Genomic DNA, 20,229 nt, shown 5'->3' on the forward strand with positions numbered 1-20,229 from the left:
TCAGCTCTGGTACCGTACTCCTGGATAAGGGTTGGACTCTATTCTTCTCCGGAGTTGCCAAGGGCGTGAGGCGCCGGGCGGGTGTGGGGATACTCATAAATCCCCGGCTGAGCGCCGCGGTGTTGGAGTTTACCCCGGTAGACGAGAGGGTCGCCTCCCTGCGCCTAAGGGTTGTAGGGGGGAAAACTCTGACTGTTGTTTGTGCGTATGCACCAAACAGCAGCTCAGAGTACTCGGCCTTCTTGGAGACCCTGAATGGAGTCCTGTATGGGGCTCCAGTAGGGGACTCCGTAGTTCTGCTGGGAGACTTCAACGCCCACGTGGGCAACGATGGAGACACCTGGAGAGGCGTGGTGGGGAGGAACGGCCTCCCTGATCTAAACCCGAGCGGTCGTTTGTTATTGGACTTCTGTGCTAGTCATGGATTATCCATAACAAACACCATGTTCGAACATAAGGGTGCTCATAAGTGTACCTGGTACCAGAGTACCCTAGGCCGAAGATCGATGATCGATTTCGTGATCGTGTCATCTGATCTGAGGCCGCATGTTTTGGACACTCGGGTAAAGAGAGGGGCGGAACTGTCAACCGACCACCATCTGGTTGTGAGTTGGATCAGGGAATGGGGGAAATTTCCGGATAGACCGGGTAAGCCCAAACGAGTAGTGCGGGTGAACTGGGAACGTCTGGAGGAGGCCCCCGTCCTAGGTATCTTCAACTCACACCTCCGGCGGAGCTTTTCTGGCATTCCTGTGGAGGTTGGGGGCATTGAGCCGGAGTGGGCGGTGTTCAAAGCCTCCATTGCTGAAGCTGCGGTGGCTAGCTGTGGCCTCAGGGTCTTAGGCTCCTCAAGGGGCGGTAACCCTCGGACACCGTGGTGGACTACGGTGGTCAGGGAAGCCGTCCGACTGAAGAAGGAGGCCTTCCGGGATATGATATCCTGGAGGACTCCTGACTCGGTTGCAGGGTACCGACAGGCTCGAAGGGCTGCAGCGGCTGCCGTGTCGGAGGCTAAGCAGCGGGTGTGGGAGAAGTTCGGAGAGGCCATGGAGAAGGACTTTCGGTCGGCACCAAAGTGTTTCTGGAAGACTATCCGGCACCTCAGGAGGGGGAAACGGGGAACCATCCAAGCTGTGTACAGTAAGGATGGGACTCTGTTGACCTCAACTGAGGAGGTCGTCGGACGTTGGAAGGAACACTTTGAGGAACTCCTGAATCCGAATAACACGCCCTCTATGTTGGAGGCAGAGCTCGAGGTTGATGGTGTTTCGTCGTCAATTTCCCTGGTGGAGGTCACTGAGGTAGTCAAACATCTCCGCAGTGGCAAAGCCCCAGGGATTGATGAGATCCAGCCAGAAATGCTAAAGGCTCTGGGTGTTGAGGGGCTGTCATGGTTGACACGCCTATTCAACATCGCGTGGGAGTCGGCTACAGTGCCAAAGGAGTGGCAAACCGGGGTGGTGGTTCCCCTGTTCAAAAAGGGGGACCAGAGAGTGTGTGCCAATTACCGGGGTATCACACTTCTCAGCCTCCCTGGTAAAGTCTACTCCAAGGTGCTGGAAAGGAGGGTTCGGCCGATCGTCGAACCTCAGATTGAAGAGGAACAATGCGGTTTTCGCCCCGGACGTGGAACTACGGACCAGCTCTTCACTCTCGCAAGGATCCTGGAGGGGGCCTGGGAGTATGCCCATCCGGTCTACATGTGTTTTGTGGATCTGGAGAAGGCGTATGACCGGGTCCCCCGGGAGAAACTGTGGGAGGTGCTGCGGGAGTATGGGGTAAGGGGGTCTATCCTCAGGGCCATCCAATCTTTGTACTCCCAAAGCGAGAGCTGTGTTCGTGTTCTCGGCAGCCAGTCAGTTTCGTTCTCAGTGGGTGCTGGTCTCCGCCAGGGCTGCGCCTTGTCACCAATCCTGTTTGCGATATACATGGACAGGATATCGAGGCGTAGTCGTGGTGGGGAGGGGTTGCAGTTCGGTGGTCTGAGGATCTCGTCACTGCTTTTTGCAGATGATGTGGTCCTCATTGGATCATCGGCCTGTGACCTTCAGCACTCACTGGATCGGCTGGCGGCCGAGTGTGAATCGGCTGGGATGAGGATCAGCACCGCTAAATCTGAGGCCATGACTCTTAGCAGGAAACCGGTGGATTGCTTACTCCGGGTAGGAAATGAGTCCTTAGCCCAAGTGAAGGAGTTCAAGTACCTCGGGGTCTTGTTCGCGAGTGAGGGTACTATGGAGCGTGAGATTGGCCGGAGAATCGGAGCAGCGGGGGCGGTATTGCGTTCGCTTTACCGCACCGTTGTAACGAAAAGAGAGCTGAGCCGCAAGGCAAAGCTCTCGATCTACCGGTCGATCTTCGTTCCTATCCTCACCTATGGTCATGAGGGCTGGGTGATGACCGAAAGGACGAGATCGCGGGTACAAGCGGCCGAGATGAGTTTTCTCAGAAGGGTGGCTGGCGTCTCCCTTAGGGATAGGGTGAGAAGCTCAGCCATCCGTGAGGAACTCGGATTAGAGCCGCTGCTCCTTTACTTAGAAAGGAGTCAGCTGAGGTGGTTCGGGCATCTGGTAAGGATGCCCACTGGGCGCCTTCCTTGGGAGGTGTTTCAGGCACGTCCAGTGGGGAGGAGACCTCGGGGAAGACCCAGGACTAGGTGGAGAGATTATATCTCAACACTGGCCTGGGAACGCCTCGGGATCCCCCCGTCAGAGCTGGTCAATGTGGCCCGGGAAAGGGAAGTCTGGGGCCCCCTGCTTGAGCTGCTCCCCCCGCGACCCGACCCCGGATAAGCGGTCGAAAATGAGATGAGATGAGAATGAACAATAGAGGTAGGAACAAGAAATTTTATGGGGTGATATCATTCTATTTCACTTTTTCCTTTGCTTTAGACTTTTATATGACGTTTGTAGACGGGTTAGAAGTCTACTAAGCGAGAAGAATCTAAGTCTGAGCCATCGGGAGTATTCGTTCTCACCGAGTACGAATACTCAGCGGAAGGAGCTGAAGCACAAAAGCCACGACAAAAGTTAGCATTTCTTTTATTCTAAAAGAAAAGCTCATTTCCCCAACAAGATTGAATGCGCCATTTTCATCCCTAGCTATGGTCAGCCATTTTACTTTCACAATGAGATAAATGGGCTTGGAATGAGAATTTAAAGCAAGCGTCCTTTCTTATTAGACGTATTTTAATGAAGGTCTGTATTTTAACTGGTGGGCTAGTGGAGCAATGGATAACGCGTCTGACTACGGATCAGAAGATTCGAGGTTCGACTCCTGACCTTCATTAAGGCATTTGAGTTTCACAATGAACAATAGAGGTAGGAAGAAGGAATTTAATGGGGTGTTATCATTCTATTTCACTTATTCCTTTGCTTTAGACTTTCATATAACGTTTTAGACGTGTTAGAAGTCTGCTAAGCGAGAAGTATCTAAGTCCGAGCCATCGGGAGTATTCTGTCCCACCGAGTACGAATACTCAGTGGAAGGAGCTGAAGTGCAGAAGCCACAAAAAACACGAAAGAAATTAGCTATTACACGATTCATTCAAGATGAATCTAAGAGGGCGCATTCAACAAGATTGAATGCGCCATATTCATACCTAGATATGGTCAGCCATTTGACTTTCACAATGAGAAAAATGGGCTTGGAATGAGAATTTTAAAGCAAGCGTCCTTTCTTATTGGACGAATTTTAATGATGGTATGTGAATAAACAGGTGGGTTAGTGGTGCAATGGATAACGCGTCTTACTATGGATCATGAGATTCCAGGTTCGACTCCTGGCTAGCTCGAATGATTTTAAAATGCCTGGAAACGAATGCTGGGTTATTATTCCAAAGAATAACATGCACCACACCAAATTGCTCTCAGGGTAGACATTTGAGTTCTACAATGAACAATAGAGGTAGGAACAAGTAATTTTATGGGGTGATATTATTCTATTTCACTTTTTCCTTTGCTTTAGACTTTTATATGACGTTTGTAGACGGGTTAGAAGTCTGCTAAGCGAGAAAAATCTAAGTCCGAGCCATCGGGAGTATTCGTTCTCACCGAGTAAGAATACTCAGTGGAAGGAGCTGAAGTACAAAAGCCACGAAAAAAATTTGCTTTTCTTTTATTCTAAAAGAAAAGCTCATTTCCCCAACAAGATTGAATGCGCCATATTCATACCTAGCTATGGTCAGCCATTTGACTTTCACAATGAGAAAAATGGGCTTGGAATGAGAATTTTAAAGCAAGCGTCCTTTCTTATTGGACGAATTTTAATGATGGTCTGTGTTTAAACAGGTGGGCTAGTGGTGCAATGGATAACGCGTCTGACTTCGGTTCAGAAGAATCCAGGTTCGACTCCTGGCTAGCTCGAAAGATTTTAAAATGCCTGGAAACGAATGCTGGGTTATTATTCCAAAGAATAGCATGCACCACACCAAATTACTCTAAGGGTAGGTATTTGAGTTTCACAATGAACAATAGAGGTAGGAACACGAAATATTATGGGGTGATATCATTCTATTTCACTTTTTCCTTTGCTTTAGACTTTTATGTGACGTTCGTTGACGGGTTAGAAGTCTGCTAAGCGAGAAGAATCTAAGTCCGAGCCATCGGGAGCATTCGTTCTCACCGAGTAAGAATACTCAGTGGAAGGAGCTGAAGGACAAAAGGCGTGAAAAAAATTAGCTTTTCTTTTATTCTAAAAGAAAAGCTCATTTCCCCAACAAGATTGAATGCGCCATATCCATACCTAGCTATGGTCAGCCATTTGACTTTCACAATGAGAAAAATGGGCTTGGAATGAGAATTTTAAAGCAAGCGTCCTTTCTTATTGGACGAATTTTAATGATGGTATGTGAATAAACAGGTGGGCTAGTGGTGCAATGGATAACGCGTCTTACTATGGATCATGAGATTCCAGGTTCGACTCCTGGCTAGCTCGAAAGATTTTAAAATGCCTAAAAACTTATGCTGGGTTATTATTCCAAAGAATAACGTGCACCACACCAAATTACTCTAAGGGTAGGCATTTGAGTTTCACAATGAACAATAGAGGTAGGAACAAGGAATTTAATGGGGTGATATCATTCTTTTTCACTTTTTCCTTTGCTTTAGACTGTTATTTGACGTTTGGAGACGTGTTAGAAGTCTGCTAAGTGAGAAGTATCTCAGTCCGAGCCATCGGGAGTATTCGTTCTCACCGAGTACGAATACTCAGTGGAAGGAGCTGAAGTGCAAAAGCCACAAAAGCCACGAAAGAAATTAGCTTTTCCTTTATTCTAAAAGAAAAGCTAATTTCCCCAACAAGATTGAATGCGCCATATTCACACCTAGCTATGGTCAGTCATTTGACTTTCACAATGAGAAAAATGGGCTTGGAATGAGAATTTTAAAGCGAGCGTCCTTTCTTATTGGACGAAATTTGATGAAGGTCTGTGTTCAAACTGGTGGGGTAGTGGTGCAAGGGATAACGGGTCTGACTACGGATCAGAAGATTCCTGGCTAGCTCGAAAGATTTTAAAATGCCTAAAAACTAATGCTGGGTTATTATTCCAAAGAATAACATGCACCACACCAATTTTCTCTCAGGGTTGACATTTGAGTTTCACAATGAACAATAGAGGTAGGAACAAGAAATTGTATGGGGTGATATCATTCTATTTCACTTTTTCCTTTGCTTTAGACTTTTATTTGACGTTTGTAGACGGGTTAGAAGTCTACTAAGCGAGAAGAATCTAAGTCTGAGCCATCGGGAGTATTCGTTCTCACCGAGTACGAATACTCAGCGGAAGGAGCTGAAGCACAAAAGCCACGAAAAAAGTTAGCATTTCTTTTATTCTAAAAGAAAAGCTCATTTCCCCAACAAGATTGAATGCGCCATTTTCATCCCTAGCTAATGTCAGCCATTTTACTTTCACAATGAGATAAATGGGCTTGGAATGAGAATTTAAAGCAAGCGTCCTTTCTTATTAGATGTATTTTAATGAAGGTCTGTATTTTAACTGGTGGGCTAGTGGCGCAATGGATAACGCGTCTGACTACGGATCAGAAGATTCCAGGTTCGACTCCTGACCTTCATTAAGGCATTTGAGTTTCACAATGAACAATAGAGGTAGGAACAAGGAATTTAATGGGGTGATATCATTCTTTTTCACTTTTTCCTTTGCTTTAGACTGTTATTTGACGTTTGTAGACGTGTTAGAAGTCTGCTAAGCGAGAAGTATCTCAGTCCGAGCCATCGGGAGTATTCGTTCTCACCGAGTACGAATACTCAGTGGAAGGAGCTGAAGTGCAAAAGCCACAAAAGCCACGAAAGAAATTAGCTTTTCCTTTATTCTAAAAGAAAAGCTAATTTCCCCAACAAGATTGAATGCGCCATATTCACACCTAGCTATGGTCAGTCATTTGACTTTCACAATGAGAAAAATGGGCTTGGAATGAGAATTTTAAAGCGAGCGTCCTTTCTTATTGGACGAAATTTGATGAAGGTCTGCGTTCAAACTGGTGGGGTAGTGGTGCAAGGGATAACAGGTCTGACTACGGATCAGAAGATTCCTGGCTAGCTCGAAAGATTTTAAAATGCCTAAAAACTAATGCTGGGTTATTATTCCAAAGAATAACATGCACCACACCAATTTTCTCTCAGGGTAGACATTTGAGTTTCACAATGAACAATAGAGGTAGGAACAAGAAATTGTATGGGGTGATATCATTCTATTTCACTTTTTCCTTTGCTTTAGACTTTTATATGACGTTTGTAGACGGGTTAGAAGTCTGCTAAGCGAGAAGAATCTAAGTCCGAGCCATCGGGAGTATTCGTTCTCACCGAGTAAGAATACTCAGTGGAAGGAGCTGAAGTACAAAAGCCACGAAAAAAATTAGCTTTTCTTTTATTCTAAAAGAAAAGCTAATTTCCCCAACAAGATTGAATGCGCCATATTCATACCTAGCTATGGTCAGCCATTTGACTTTCACAATGAGAAAAATGGGCTTGGAATGAGAATTTTAAAGCAAGCGTCCTTTCTTATTGGACGAATTTTAATGATGGTATGTGAATAAACAGGTGGGTTAGTGGTGCAATGGATAACGCGTCTTACTATGGATCATGAGATTCCAGGTTCGACTCCTGGCTAGCTCGAAAGATTTTAAAATGCCTAAAAACTTATGCTGGGTTATTATTCCAAAGAATAACATGCACCACACCAAATTACTCTAAGGGTAGGCATTTGAGTTTCACAATGAACAATAGAGGTAGGAACAAGGAATTTAATAGGGTGATATCATTCTTTTTAACTTTTTCCTTTGCTTTAGACTGTTATTTGACGTTTGTAGACGTGTTAGCAGTCTGCTAAGCGAGAAGTATCTCAGTCCGAGCCATCGGGAGTATTCGTTCTCACCGAGTACGAATACTCAGTGGAAGGAGCTGAAGTGCAAAAGCCACAAAAGCCACGAAAGATATTAGCTTTTACTTTATTCTAAAAGAAAAGCTAATTTCCCCAACAAGATTGAATGCGCCATATTCACACCTAGCTATGGTCAGTCATTTGACTTTCACAATGAGAAAAATGGGCTTGGAATGAGAATTTTAAAGCGAGCGTCCTTTCTTATTGGACGAAATTTGATGAAGGTCTGTGTTCAAACTGGTGGGGTAGTGGTGCAAGGGATAACGGGTCTGACTACGGATAAGAAGATTCCTGGCTAGCTCGAAAGATTTTAAAATGCCTAAAAGCTAATGCTGGGTTATTATTCCAAAGAATAACATGCACCACACCAATTTTCTCTCAGGGTAGACATTTGAGTTTCACAATGAACAATGGAGGTAGGAACAAGAAATTGTATGGGGTGATATCATTCTATTTCACTTTTTCCTTTGCTTTAGACTTTTATATGACGTTTGTAGACGGGTTAGAAGTCTGCTAAGCGAAAAGAATCTAAGTCCGAGCCATCGGGAGTATTCGTTCTCACCGAGTACGAATACTCAGCGGAAGGAGCTGAAGCACAAAAGCCACAAAAAAAGTTAGCTTTTCTTTTATTCTAAAAGAAAAGCTCATTTCCCCAACAAGATTGAATGCGCCATTTTCATCCCTAGCTATGGTCAGCCATTTTACTTTCACAATGAGATAAATGGGCTTGGAATGAGAATTTAAAGCAAGCGTCCTTTCTTATTAGACGTATTTTAATGAAGGTCTGTATTTTAATTGGTGGGCTAGTGGCGCAATGGATAACGCGTCTGATTACGGATCAGAAGATTTCAGGTTCGACTCCTCACCATCATTAAGGCATTTGAGTTTCACAATGAACAATAGATGTAGGAACAATTAATTTTATGGGGTGATATTATTCTATTTCACTTTTTCCTTTGCTTTAGACTTTTATATGACGTTTGTAGACGGGTTAGAAGTCTGCTAAGCGAGAAGAATCTAAGTCCGAGCCATCGGGAGTATTCGTTCTCACCGAGTACGAATACTCAGTGGAAGGAGCTGAAGTGCAGAAGCCACAAAAAACACAAAAGAAATTAGCTATTCTTTTATTCTAAAAGAAAAGCTCATTTCCCCAACAAGATTGAATGCGCCATATTCATACCTAGATATGGTCAGCCATTTGACTTTCACAATGAGAAAAATGGGCTTGGAATGAGAATTTTAAAGCAAGAATATGGCGCATTCAATCTTGCGTCCTTTCTTATTGGACAAATTTTAATGATGGTCTGAATTTAAACAGGTGGGTTAGTGGCGCAATGGATAACGCGTCTGACTACGGATCAGAAGATTCCAGGTTCGACTCCTGGCTAGCTCGAAAGATATTAAAATGCCTGGAAACGAATGCTGGGTTATTATTCCAATGAATAACATGCACCACACCAAATTGCTCTCAGGGTAGACATTTGAGTTTCACAACGAACAATAGAGGTAGGAACAAGTAATTTTATGGGGTGATATTATTCTATTTCACTTTTTCCTTTGCTTTAGACTTTTATATGACGTTTGTAGACGGGTTCGAAGTCTGCTAAGCGAGAAGAATCTAAGTCCGAGCCATCGGGAGTCAGTGTTGGGATAGTTCACTTTCTACGTGAACTAGTTCAAAGTTCAGTTCACAAATTTTAAAATGAACTAGTTCAGTTCAACGTTCATAATTCAAAGATTTGAACTAAGTTCACAGTTCCAAAAAATGAACTAGTTCATAGTTCATTTTTTCAATATGTTGCTGTGTGAGCTATTATTTTTTTCCGGTATTTTGAACATCGAGCCCACTTCGTGATTTGTCTAGGATGATATAGAGTGGTTGAATCAAGCATCGTAGCGAAAATGTATTGTACATTTAGCGCATTTTGTAAATCCCATTGATTGCTGTTGGAAGACTCATTGCTTCGTTGGCCGGAAGCGGAAAGGGATCTAGTATGGTTGTAGTTCAAATTTGGTTGTAGTCTTTTCGCTCGGTTCTAGCCCTACTGTTGATTCGGAGAACCGAGCGAAAAGAATACAACCAAACGTAAACAGCCCCCATTTACGTTTCCGGCCAATAAGCAATGAATCTAGGAGGTATTCTAGTCCGCTGAGCTATGAGCCAGCGGGAGATAACGTTATGGATTGTACATATTTATAATTCGAAATTCGTCTCAGCCTTTATACCACAGACACTCTAGGGCCCATAGCATATAACCGTGTTGTCTGATTACAGTTTGATTCATTTTTCACTATTTAACAGATCTCGTTCTGAAGAATAATCACCGCGCCATTCGTTTCAATGGGAATCGGGACGGTCTATACTTTCAACATAAAGTGTATTTATATTTTTTAATTCGTCCCAGCCTTTACACCACAGACACTATAGGGTCTATAGCATATAACCGCATTTTCTGATTGCAGTTTAATGTAACAGTAAGCTGACAACGCCGCAACTGCAAATGAAACACACGGAGATAACCATGGCAACCGGTCAAACAAATCATTCTGCGCGCGCATCCGCCGTTTTGATAAACAAATAACCCCCCAATTGAACGAAGTTAAACCGAGTGCGCGTGCCGTTCACAGACACCAGAATGAACGAGTTCACAGTAACGTTCATCAGGCAGTAATACAGTACGTTCAGTTCACGTTCGCCGAAAATATGAACGAGTACATGAACTATCGTTCAATGAACGCGTTCAGGCACAACACTGTCGGGAGTATTCGTTCTCACCGAGTAAGAATACTCAGTGGAAGGAGCTGAAGTACAAAAGCCACGAAAAAAATTAGCTTTTCTTTTATTCTAAAAGAAAAGCTCATTTCCCCAACAAGATTGAATGCGCCATATTCATACCTAGATATGGTCAGCCATTTGACTTTCACAATGAGAAAAATGGGCTTGGAATGAGAATTTTAAAGCAAGAATATGGCGCATTCAATCTTGCGTCCTTTCTTATTGGACAAATTTTAATGATGGTCTGTATTTTAAAAGGTGGGTTAGTGGCGCAATGGATAACGCGTCTGACTACGGATCAGAAGATTCCAGGTTCGACTCCTGGCTAGCTCGAAAGATTTTAAAATGCCTGGAAACGAATGCTGGGTTATTATTCCAATGAATAACATGCACCACACCAAATTGCTCTCAGGGTAGACATTTGAGTTTCACAATGAACAATAGAGGTAGGAACAAGTAATTTTATGGGGTGATATTATTCTATTTCACTTTTTCCTTTGCTTTAGACTTTTATATGACGTTTGTAGACGGGTTAGAAGTCTGCTAAGCGAGAAGAATCTAAGTCCGAGCCATCGGGAGTCAGTGTTGGGATAGTTCACTTTCTACGTGAACTAGTTCAAAGTTCAGTTCACAAATTTTAAAATGAACTAGTTCAGTTCAACGTTCATAATTCAAAGATTTGAACTAAGTTCACAGTTCCAAAAAATTAACTAGTTCATAGTTCTTTTTTTCAATATGTTGCTGTGTGAGCTATTATTTTTGGTAACACTTTATATTAAGGTACACCTATTCACCATTAATTAGTTGCTTATTAGCATGCAAATTAGTAACATATTGGCTCTTAATTAGTCATTATTATGTACTTATTAATGCCTTATTCTGCATGGCCTTATTATACAACCAGTAAGCCATTAACTAAGAGTTTTCCCTCAATAACCTCAGAATTATTGCTTATTAGCAGTAAGTAAGGAAGTTGTTGCATATGAATTATGATCTTAATATGCTTTGCTTAGTATGGACTTTATAAGGTGGTAGTACCACAAGAATAGTTATTCTCCCTTAATAACACTTAATGAATATGGTCTGTTCTTACATAAAAAATACACAAAACTACAAGTGTTAATAGTGTCCAAATAACTCTAAATTAAGTCTTTGTTACTTAGAATATGTTCCCCATACTAAAGTGACATCTTGATCATTACTAATTCACTAGTAATTGAACACTTATTAACAAACACATGTTCCCTAATCTAAAGTTGCCTCCTTTTTACACTTAGTTAATATATTATAGCACATAACTACTGCAATGAACAAGCGATGGGTTACACCTTTGAAAAAAATGGATCTATCTATAGGTTCCCTCTCATTCAGTGGTAGAATAACAAAGACAGCACAAGTACAAATACCTCATTTATTAAACCACTGGTTCAGGTTTTCCCAAGGCTGACAACAAATACTGCCTGAAAATTCAAACACTGACAAGTATCAATGTTTATAAACATGTCATACAATATGGTATCAAATGTATAAGCAGGTCATACTGTATGATAATACAGGTACTCTATTGTTGAACATCTGTGTGATCCTTTAACCAAAATCTGCCTGCTTAAAAAAAACACAATATAAAATACTGCACAATATTAAGTACAAAAATACAATAAATTGCACAATCTAAAAAATATAAAACCTGCACAGCTCAACATGAACTTGCTCTTCATCAGCTAAACTACACTTGTCAAAGCTTAGAACAAATGTACTGAACTGTACAAACATTGCACTTTCACAGCCTAAACTTGCTCTATAATTACTGCATCAGGTGATTTATTTCCCCTGTGCACTAACAAGGATATAACTAAATCTGCACAGGTTAATATTTCACGTTTCCAATACAATACAACCGATCTTTAACTGAACAAAGCAGATCACTTAAGTCTTTAATATTTCATCAACAAGGGGAGGAGTTGGCCTTTGGCCTTCATGTCCTCTATAATGCTCTTCTTCTCAGGGGTAATGTGGGTTGCACACCTCTTAGCAAAGGACTGCAGGGTCTCAGTTGCAGGATCATACTTCAGGGTCTTGAAGGTTTCAGGATCCACAATGCTGAGCTCTGCAATTGCAGCAGTCATCTTGATGGTTCCCCGGTCCACGCCATTGATTCTGAAGGCTTCAGTCATGGTGCGGACTTTGCTTAAGCTTTTCAAGACTTTTTTATATCTGCTGATAACCTCAGCTGGTCCTTTTGCTGAAAAATATATAAAACAAAAACAAAAGAACACGAGAAATGAGCACAAACAACGGCTTAAGGTCAGCTGAAATTGCTCAAACCGGTCACTTCTCTTTTGATAAAAGTATGAAGCATATTCTAGGAATGGGACAATCTGCTCATCTACTGATATGATTACATGCACAATATGTGGTTCAGAATTCAATACAAAAATGATACTCTAAGATCTGTTTAGTTGGTAAGTCTTACGGTTCAGAATTATGTTTACTTCTGAGAGACAAATCTTTCTAGCAATACATTTGATGTTGAATAATAATTAGTGTGAATGCTGCAAAATAAAATGGAGCTTTATTCTTGATGAAAGCCACATTTTTTACTTTAGACATTTAATTTTTATTTATCATCAAATTCCTAGTATATTCAGACTCTAGAACTGAAGATCTGTATTTTTGCCTCATAATTACTTCAGAACATATATTTTTAACAGCTCTTCCAATGCTTTTATTAATAATTACTTTTCATGACCACTTGTTGCTAACAGGGCAGGTGGTTCAAGTTATCCCATTCTTACCTCTCACATGAGCTTTTCCAAGCACAGCCACAGTTGCAGATGCAGGTGGCTGTGTCCAACGTTTCTTCCGTCTTTGGATGACAACATCACTGTCCGAGGACTCACTGATGTTTGGAGAAGATGGGGGAATGACGTCATCTTCATCCATGTTACCATCGTCATCCTCGTCGTCGTCCTCCAAAGTAAATACTTTTGGTTGAGCTTTGATCAAATAGGAGGATAGATGAGACAAAGATCAGATTGTTATGAAGACATATCACACCTTTCATTACAATTACATTACATTTTGCAGATACAAGTTGCTCCCAAATCACTCACATGATTTCTTCTTTCCCATGATTTGCTCACGCAAGAAATTGCGCTCTTGCTCAAGATCCTTTATTATTTTTTCTTGCCATTGGATCCTTGCTTCTAGGAACTCCACTTTGGAGATTGATCCTTAAAAACAAAAATGAGAGCAGGATACAAAAAATATTATGATTTGACAGTATTGAGTGAGTGAGTGAGTGAGAGAGAAAGAGAGAATGACATGCATGTAACAAAGGTAGTGGACCAGATATGGTGTGTGCGGCTGCCTCAACTTGATTTGTAAGCACATGTATACTGACAAAATCTGCCAACAACTTTAATCTCAGGCAGGAAAAATCCCTAGCAAAAAATGAAACTCTGCTAAGATACACTGCTAGAAAATGAGAAATCATTACCTGATCCAATGCTGCTTATGCTGCTGCGACTTGGAGCAGAGCTTCCTTCAACTTCAGGACCTACAGTATGGCATAGGTACAACAAAATCAACATATGAATAGAGGACTTTCAATGTTTAAACACATTTGGACAAGCTAATTATTTAGGTATTAAAGTTACTTGAAAGTTGACAAAGAAAAATTTACCATCCAAATCATTTTTGGTCACCTCTGTCATCGAGTCATTTTTAGGGACTTTTAGGGACATTTTCTTCTTGCCCTTAGGCTGTAAAAATATAAATAAATTCATGTCACTATAACCGGCAAAATGTAACTTAAATAATCTACACAAGATTCAAAAGCTCTTCTTGTTCGAATGACTGCATAGTGCATAATTTATTTTTCATTACAAAATATGGTTCATACTAAAGCATTACATATGCACCTACATTCACATTTTATGTTAATGTTACAGTTTCTTTCCTACTATTCACCCAGCTCACGTGCACACTCACGCACTCAGCTAGCTTAACGTTACATTAGCTAATTAGCCTACACACTGCAGATAAATAGGAGGGTTTACTACTCTTTAACTATGTAAACGGCCCGAGGACGAGCGTTATGATGTGCTTACAAAACTCAGGGGGAGTTTCAATTAACAGGCTAGCGCTTAACTTACCATTTTTGTTACACGAATTTCCCTCTTCACTCTCCAAACTGTGAACGAAACGGCAAATACCCACCTTCTCCGAATCTTTGACGTGACTGGTGGCTCCCTTTGGATGATTGGATGAGGATGTCACATGACAGCATAGTAACAGTCAATGATTGGATGAGAGCAACATATCGGAGGAACACGGCTACGGATTGGTAGATTGTTATGTCAATTACTGTAATGGCACTTCGCGCCATTCTTTGATGCAGGACTGCGAGACTGTTTACACATTTAGACATCAAAGAAGACGGGTGCGCGGGGCAATATTATGAGCTTTGAATCTAATATTATTCCATAGGTATAGGTTTAACAAATATGTTGTTGGGTTACGAGTTTTTGAGTCGAATACATTTTAGACGGTGCCCCAAGGAAAACTACAAGTTCACCAGATGGTTAATGAAAGAAGGCCTACTTTGAAAATGGATGAAATGCCCCTCTTGCTCTCATGTTATGAAGTTGAAACGGTCCTACGGCAAAAAGGAGGCAGCATGGTGAGTAGAACAACTAGACATGTGCCTTATTTATTAATTCTTTCTTTGTGTGTAAGCATAGGGGAGTGTGCAGCATGCAGCCATCCAATTATATCTGCTAGAATTCAGTGGCAAATCCTATATTTTACGACAATTTTTTTAATACAGAAGTTATGAGTGGTGTACACACAAAATATGCTAAGTCACATCTAGACAGTCACAATACAAATCACACACACAGCTGCAAATTTTAATTTTTAAGTAAGCTACTGTTTATTTGGTAGAGATAGGGGTTTTAATGTTTCCACAAAGTTCTATATGTGTACAAAATCTGAAATGAAAAATGCCTTTTTACCAATTTTAGATCACATTCCTGGTCATATTGTTCACCTATTTAACAATACATGCCACCAATCAGCTTGACTTTAAACTTGTACATGCACAGGGATTAATTGATTGATATCACCCTTTTCATGCTGCGTGGCACGGAAGCACAAGTGGTGACAAGTAGAGTAGAGTAGACACAGCTAAATTTACTCAAATGTCTAACCCAATTTAAGGTGTAACAGATATTACTTGTCAAGTAGGCCTAGAAATGGGACTGTTCTCTTGTGCTTTGAGATTGCATGGGGGGAGGGAATCACAAGGACTACTACCTTGTTCAATCCCAATCTTAGCTGTTTCAACACTTATACATAAACATCTATGTCCCCCTCTCCATCTTCCTTTATGTTACATTTTTATTAAGTGAAATCAGCACAGTATCATAGGTTTTTATTTTGTTACATTAACCTTTGGATTTAATCATCAGGACATGCCGAGATTCCTGTCACAAAGGGAAAACGGTGTCGAGGTCCATCCGAAGTGGCTCAATGTTTGAGAATACTCACATTCGACTGCATACGTGGATGCATTACATCTACAGGTGCGTGGTTTTACATTGTATAATAACAAAAGCCATCAAAGACAAACTCTTAACTCGGACCATAATGTTTTCTTTGAATGTTCTCACTATACTGTTGGTTGGGATGGGTCCTATAAGAGCCAATGCTTACGAGACATGAGTTTATACATTATATGGGAAGAATTCTGAACATTGGTCGAATTTATCAAGTATGTGTAATTGTATAAGTACTGGGTTGCGAAGAGTCCAATGTAGTACAAAGGTCTTGTGGATTTTTAGGTTTTAGGTGGTTCCCGGAAATTGTCTCAAAATAACTTAATTCATTGGCGAGAAAAAAACCCACACAAGTTCAAAAGAACTTAACTTTTCTAAACAGACACTTCACTGTGCTAATTTACTCAGTATCCATTTTTTCGGTTGTTTCTTAAAACTCTTCAAAGATACAGCAGATTTAATTTGTTTTGGGATTTTATTCCATTCCTCCCCTCATACAGAGAATGTTCTTCACCCTACTTTGCTTTTGAGATTTGTTGTTTCCGGTTTTTATACACTCTTGTATTCAGGCTATGAGTATCTGCTGTGTCTGCAAATGGGACTGCAAATGAGAAATTATGGTTATAATTATGACAACTTAAGAAATTGGTTTTAACCCCCCACTTCTAAATTGTGTCATTGAAATATTTATCTGGTTGATCTATTACAGATTCGCCCAAGGCCTTCGACTGAGACAAGTGGACATGCTGCAGGAAGGAATTACTCAGAGTTCTGCAACTCTGAGTAAACTTGCAGACAAGCTGCGGAGAGTTTGCAAATCAGGAATGAAAAGAATGAGAAGAAGAGGCAAGCAGACTGTTGGACAAAGAGCAGAGATTGTTATGATAGATTAAAGCAAATTTGGCCATAAAAGAAAGGTATGAAAGTTACTTAAACACTTATGAGTATTACTTTGATGCCAAATACATGATTTTGTGTCTAAAAACATGTATTTGATGTTGGTTAAGTCTGAGCTAAACTCAGCTACTGAAAGTAGAGACAATACATACATTTAAAACCTGTTTTTGCCTGAGGTGCTTGGAGGTGTATCTGCTGTATCTCGAGAAGTAACTACTGCATTATGAAATAAGATACATTGTAGTTCATTGATGCAATAGAGGGGAATGTCAGTTTTAAGAAACCACATTATTCCTACACCCCAGGACAGTTCAATATTTGTAAACATGCACCACTACTCCAAAGCTAGAGAGAACTTTTGAATTTTTGACTTATGATTTATTCTCTCCCATTTCCCACCATTATTGCAGAATCATTGTATTGTGAGTGCCATTGTCCTCATTTTGAAATATTTGCTCTTGTGAATTTCAGTACAACAGAGGACGGGCAAGCAACAGGAGTTCCTGGGTGTTCGGAATGCTAGGGATTAAGAATGACAGGAGGAGACCCATTCTTAAGATTGTGCATCACCGTTCAGTCAGGCATCTCTTGCCTCTAATAAAGAAGCATGTTCGTCGTGGAAGCTCTGTCATTTCAGATGGGTGGAGGTCTTACCGCCGTCTTCAGGATGAAGGGTACAATCACCTGACTGTCAACCATCAAGATTTTTTTGTCGACCCTGTTACAGGTGCACATACACAAAACCTGGAGAGATTTTGGGGTATTTGCAAGTCAACTATCTGGAGACAAAGAGGGAACCGCACACAAAAACTGTTGAGGGATCACTTAGATGTAATTGAGTGGACTTATTGGCGTGGAAAACATCACAATAACGGAACACTTGGAATGCTTCTGCATGACATTAGGAAAAAATATCCAGTATGAAACCTGTCTGAAATGTAGATGCAGATATCAAGTTGATATTTATACTACCAGTCAAAAGTTTCGACACACTAAATGTACTGTTACCTCTGAGAAAAATACTATTATCATGGACATGAAGGCCAAAGGTCAACTCCTTCCCTTGTTAAAGTATTAAAATGCAAGTGAGCTTCTTTGTTCAGTTAAAATTCTGTTATATTGTATTGGAAAAGTTAAATATTTGTGCACAGGGGAAATAAATCAACCTGATGCAGTAATTATAGAGCAAGTTTAGGCTGTGAAAGTGCAATGTTTGTACAGTTCAGTACATTTGTTCTAAGCTTGTATAAGTGTAGTTTAGCTGATGAAGAGCAAGTTCATGTTGAGCTGTGCAGGTTTTATATTTTTTGCAATTTATTGTATTTTTGTACTTAATATTGTGCAGTATTTTATATTGTGTTTTTTTTAAGCAGGCAGATTTTGGTTAAAGGATCACACAGATGTTCAACAATAGAGTACCTGTATTATCATACAGTATGACCTGCTTATACATTTGATACCATATTGTATGACATGTTTATAAACATTGATACTTGTCAGTGTTTGAATTTTCAGGCAGTATTTGTTGAACCAGTGGTTCAACAAATGAACCAGTGGTTTAATAAATGAGGTATTTGTACTTGTGCTGTCTTTGTTATTCTACCACTGAATGAGAGGGAACCTATAGATAGATCCATTTTTTTCAAAGGTGTAACCCATCGCTTGTTCATTGCAGTAGTTATGTGCTATAATATATTAACTAAGTGTAAAAAGGAGGCAACTTTAGATTAGGGAACATGTGTTGGTTAATAAGTGTTCAATTACTAGTGAATTAGTAATGATCAAGATGTCACTTTAGTATGGGGAACATATTCTAAGTAACAAAGACTTAATTTAGAGTTATTTGGACACTATTAACACTTGTAGTCTTGTGTATTTTTTATGTAAGAACAGACCATATTCATTAAGTGTTATTAAGGGAGAATAACTATTCTTGTGGTACTACCACCTTATAAAGTCCATACTAAGCAAAGCATATTAAGATCATAATTCATATGCAACAACTTCCTTACTTACTGCTAATAAGCAATAATTCTGAGGTTATTGAGGGAAAACTCTTAGTTAATGGCTTACTGGTTGTATAATAAGGCCATGCAGAATAAGGCATTAATAAGTACTTAATAATGACTAATTAAGAGCCAATATGTTACTAATTTGCATGCTAATAAGCAACTAATTAATGGTGAATAGGTGTACCTTAATATAAAGTGTTACCTTATTTTTTTCCGGTATTTTGAACATCGAGCCCACTTCGTGATTTGTCTAGGATGATATAGAGTGGTTGAATCAAGCATCGTAGCGAAAATGTATTGTACATTTAGCGCATTTTGTAAATCCCATTGATTTCTGTTGGAAGACTCATTGCTTCGTTGGCCGGAAGCGGAAAGGGAACTAGTTTGGTTGTAGTTCAAATTTGGTTGTAGTCTTTTCGCTCGGTTCTAGCCCTACTGTTGAGTCGGAGAACCGAGCGAAAAGAATACAACCAAACGTAAACAGCCCCCATTTACGTTTCCGGCCAATAAGCAATGAATCTAGGAGGTATTCTAGTCCGCTGAGCTATGAGCCAGCGGGAGATAACGTTATGGATTGTACATATTTATAATTCGAAATTCGTCTCAGCCTTTATACCACAAACACTCTAGGGTCAATAGCATATAACCGTGTTGTCTGATTACAGTTTGATTCATTTTTCACTATTTAACAGATCTCGTTCTGAAGAATAATCACCGCGCCATTCGTTTCAATGGGAATCGGGACGGTCTATACTTTCAACATAAAGTGTATTTATATTTTTTAATTCGTCCCAGCCTTTACACCACAGACACTATAGGGTCTATAGCATATAACCGCATTTTCTGATTGCAGTTTAATGTAACAGTAAGCTGACAACGCCGCAACTGCAAATGAAACACACGGAGATAACAATGGCAACCGGTCAAACAAATCATTCTGCGCGCGCATCCGCCGTTTTGATAAACAAATAACCCCCCAATTGAACGAAGTTAAACCGAGTGCGCGTGCCGTTCACAGACACCAGAATGAACGAGTTCACAGTAACGTTCATCAGGCAGTAATACAGTACGTTCAGTTCACGTTCGCCGAAAATATGAACGAGTACATGAACTATCGTTCAATGAACGCGTTCAGGCACAACACTGTCGGGAGTATTCGTTCTCACCGAGTAAGAATACTCAGTGGAAGGAGCTGAAGTACAAAAACCACGAAAAAAATTAGCTTTTCTTTTATTCTAAAAGAAAAGCTCATTTCCCCAACAAGATTAAATGCGCCATATTCATACCTAGCTATGGTCAGCCATTTGACTTTCACAATGAGAAAAATGGGCTTGGAATGAGAATTTTAAAGCAAGCGTCCTTTCTTATTGGACGAATTATAATGATGGTCTGTGTTTATACAGGTGGGCTAGTGGCGCAATGGATAACGCGTCTGACTACGGATCAGAAGATTCCAGGTTCGACTCCTGGCTAGCTCGAAAGATTTTAAAATGCCTGGAAACTAATGCTGGGTTATTATTCCATAGAATAACATGCACCACACCAAATTGCTCTCAGGGTAGACATTTGAGTTTCACAATGAACAAT

At 40.6% G+C, this 20,229-nt stretch overlaps 1 protein-coding gene and 1 non-coding gene across 2 annotated transcripts; one reads left to right on the forward strand and one right to left on the reverse strand.

Annotated features, from left to right (window-relative positions):
* Positions 1 to 11,421: 11,421 nt before the first annotated feature.
* On the reverse strand, positions 11,422 to 14,251 carry LOC132457515 (coiled-coil domain-containing protein 106-like). The gene is made up of 5 exons (XM_060051768.1): positions 13,858 to 14,251; positions 13,672 to 13,731; positions 13,286 to 13,405; positions 12,968 to 13,168; positions 11,422 to 12,414 (listed from the first exon to the last, which is right to left on the reverse strand). The coding sequence occupies exons 1-5, from the start codon at positions 13,958 to 13,960 to the stop codon at positions 12,107 to 12,109; spliced, it is 792 nt and encodes a 263-aa protein (XP_059907751.1). The 5' UTR covers positions 13,961 to 14,251; the 3' UTR covers positions 11,422 to 12,106.
* Positions 14,252 to 20,047: 5,796 nt separating this feature from the next.
* On the forward strand, positions 20,048 to 20,120 carry trnar-acg (transfer RNA arginine (anticodon ACG)). Its single transcript has one exon. It is a non-coding gene; the product is annotated as a tRNA-Arg (tRNA).
* The last annotated feature ends 109 nt before the right edge of the window (positions 20,121 to 20,229 follow it).

Source organism: Gadus macrocephalus, chromosome 5, assembly GCF_031168955.1.
Source record: "Gadus macrocephalus chromosome 5, ASM3116895v1".
Classification (NCBI taxonomy): Eukaryota; Metazoa; Chordata; class Actinopteri; order Gadiformes; family Gadidae; genus Gadus; species Gadus macrocephalus.

Coding starts and splice junctions, on each gene's coding strand:
- LOC132457515 (XM_060051768.1), bottom strand. CDS start 13,960: ATGAATTTATTTATATTTTTACAGCCTAAGGGCAAGAAGAAAATGTCC. Junction 13,732..13,857: donor GACCAAAAATGATTTGGATG/GTAAATTTTTCT, acceptor GCCATACTGTAG/GTCCTGAAGTTGAAGGAAGC. Junction 12,415..12,967: donor TGGAAAAGCTCATGTGAGAG/GTAAGAATGGGA, acceptor TATATTTTTCAG/CAAAAGGACCAGCTGAGGTT.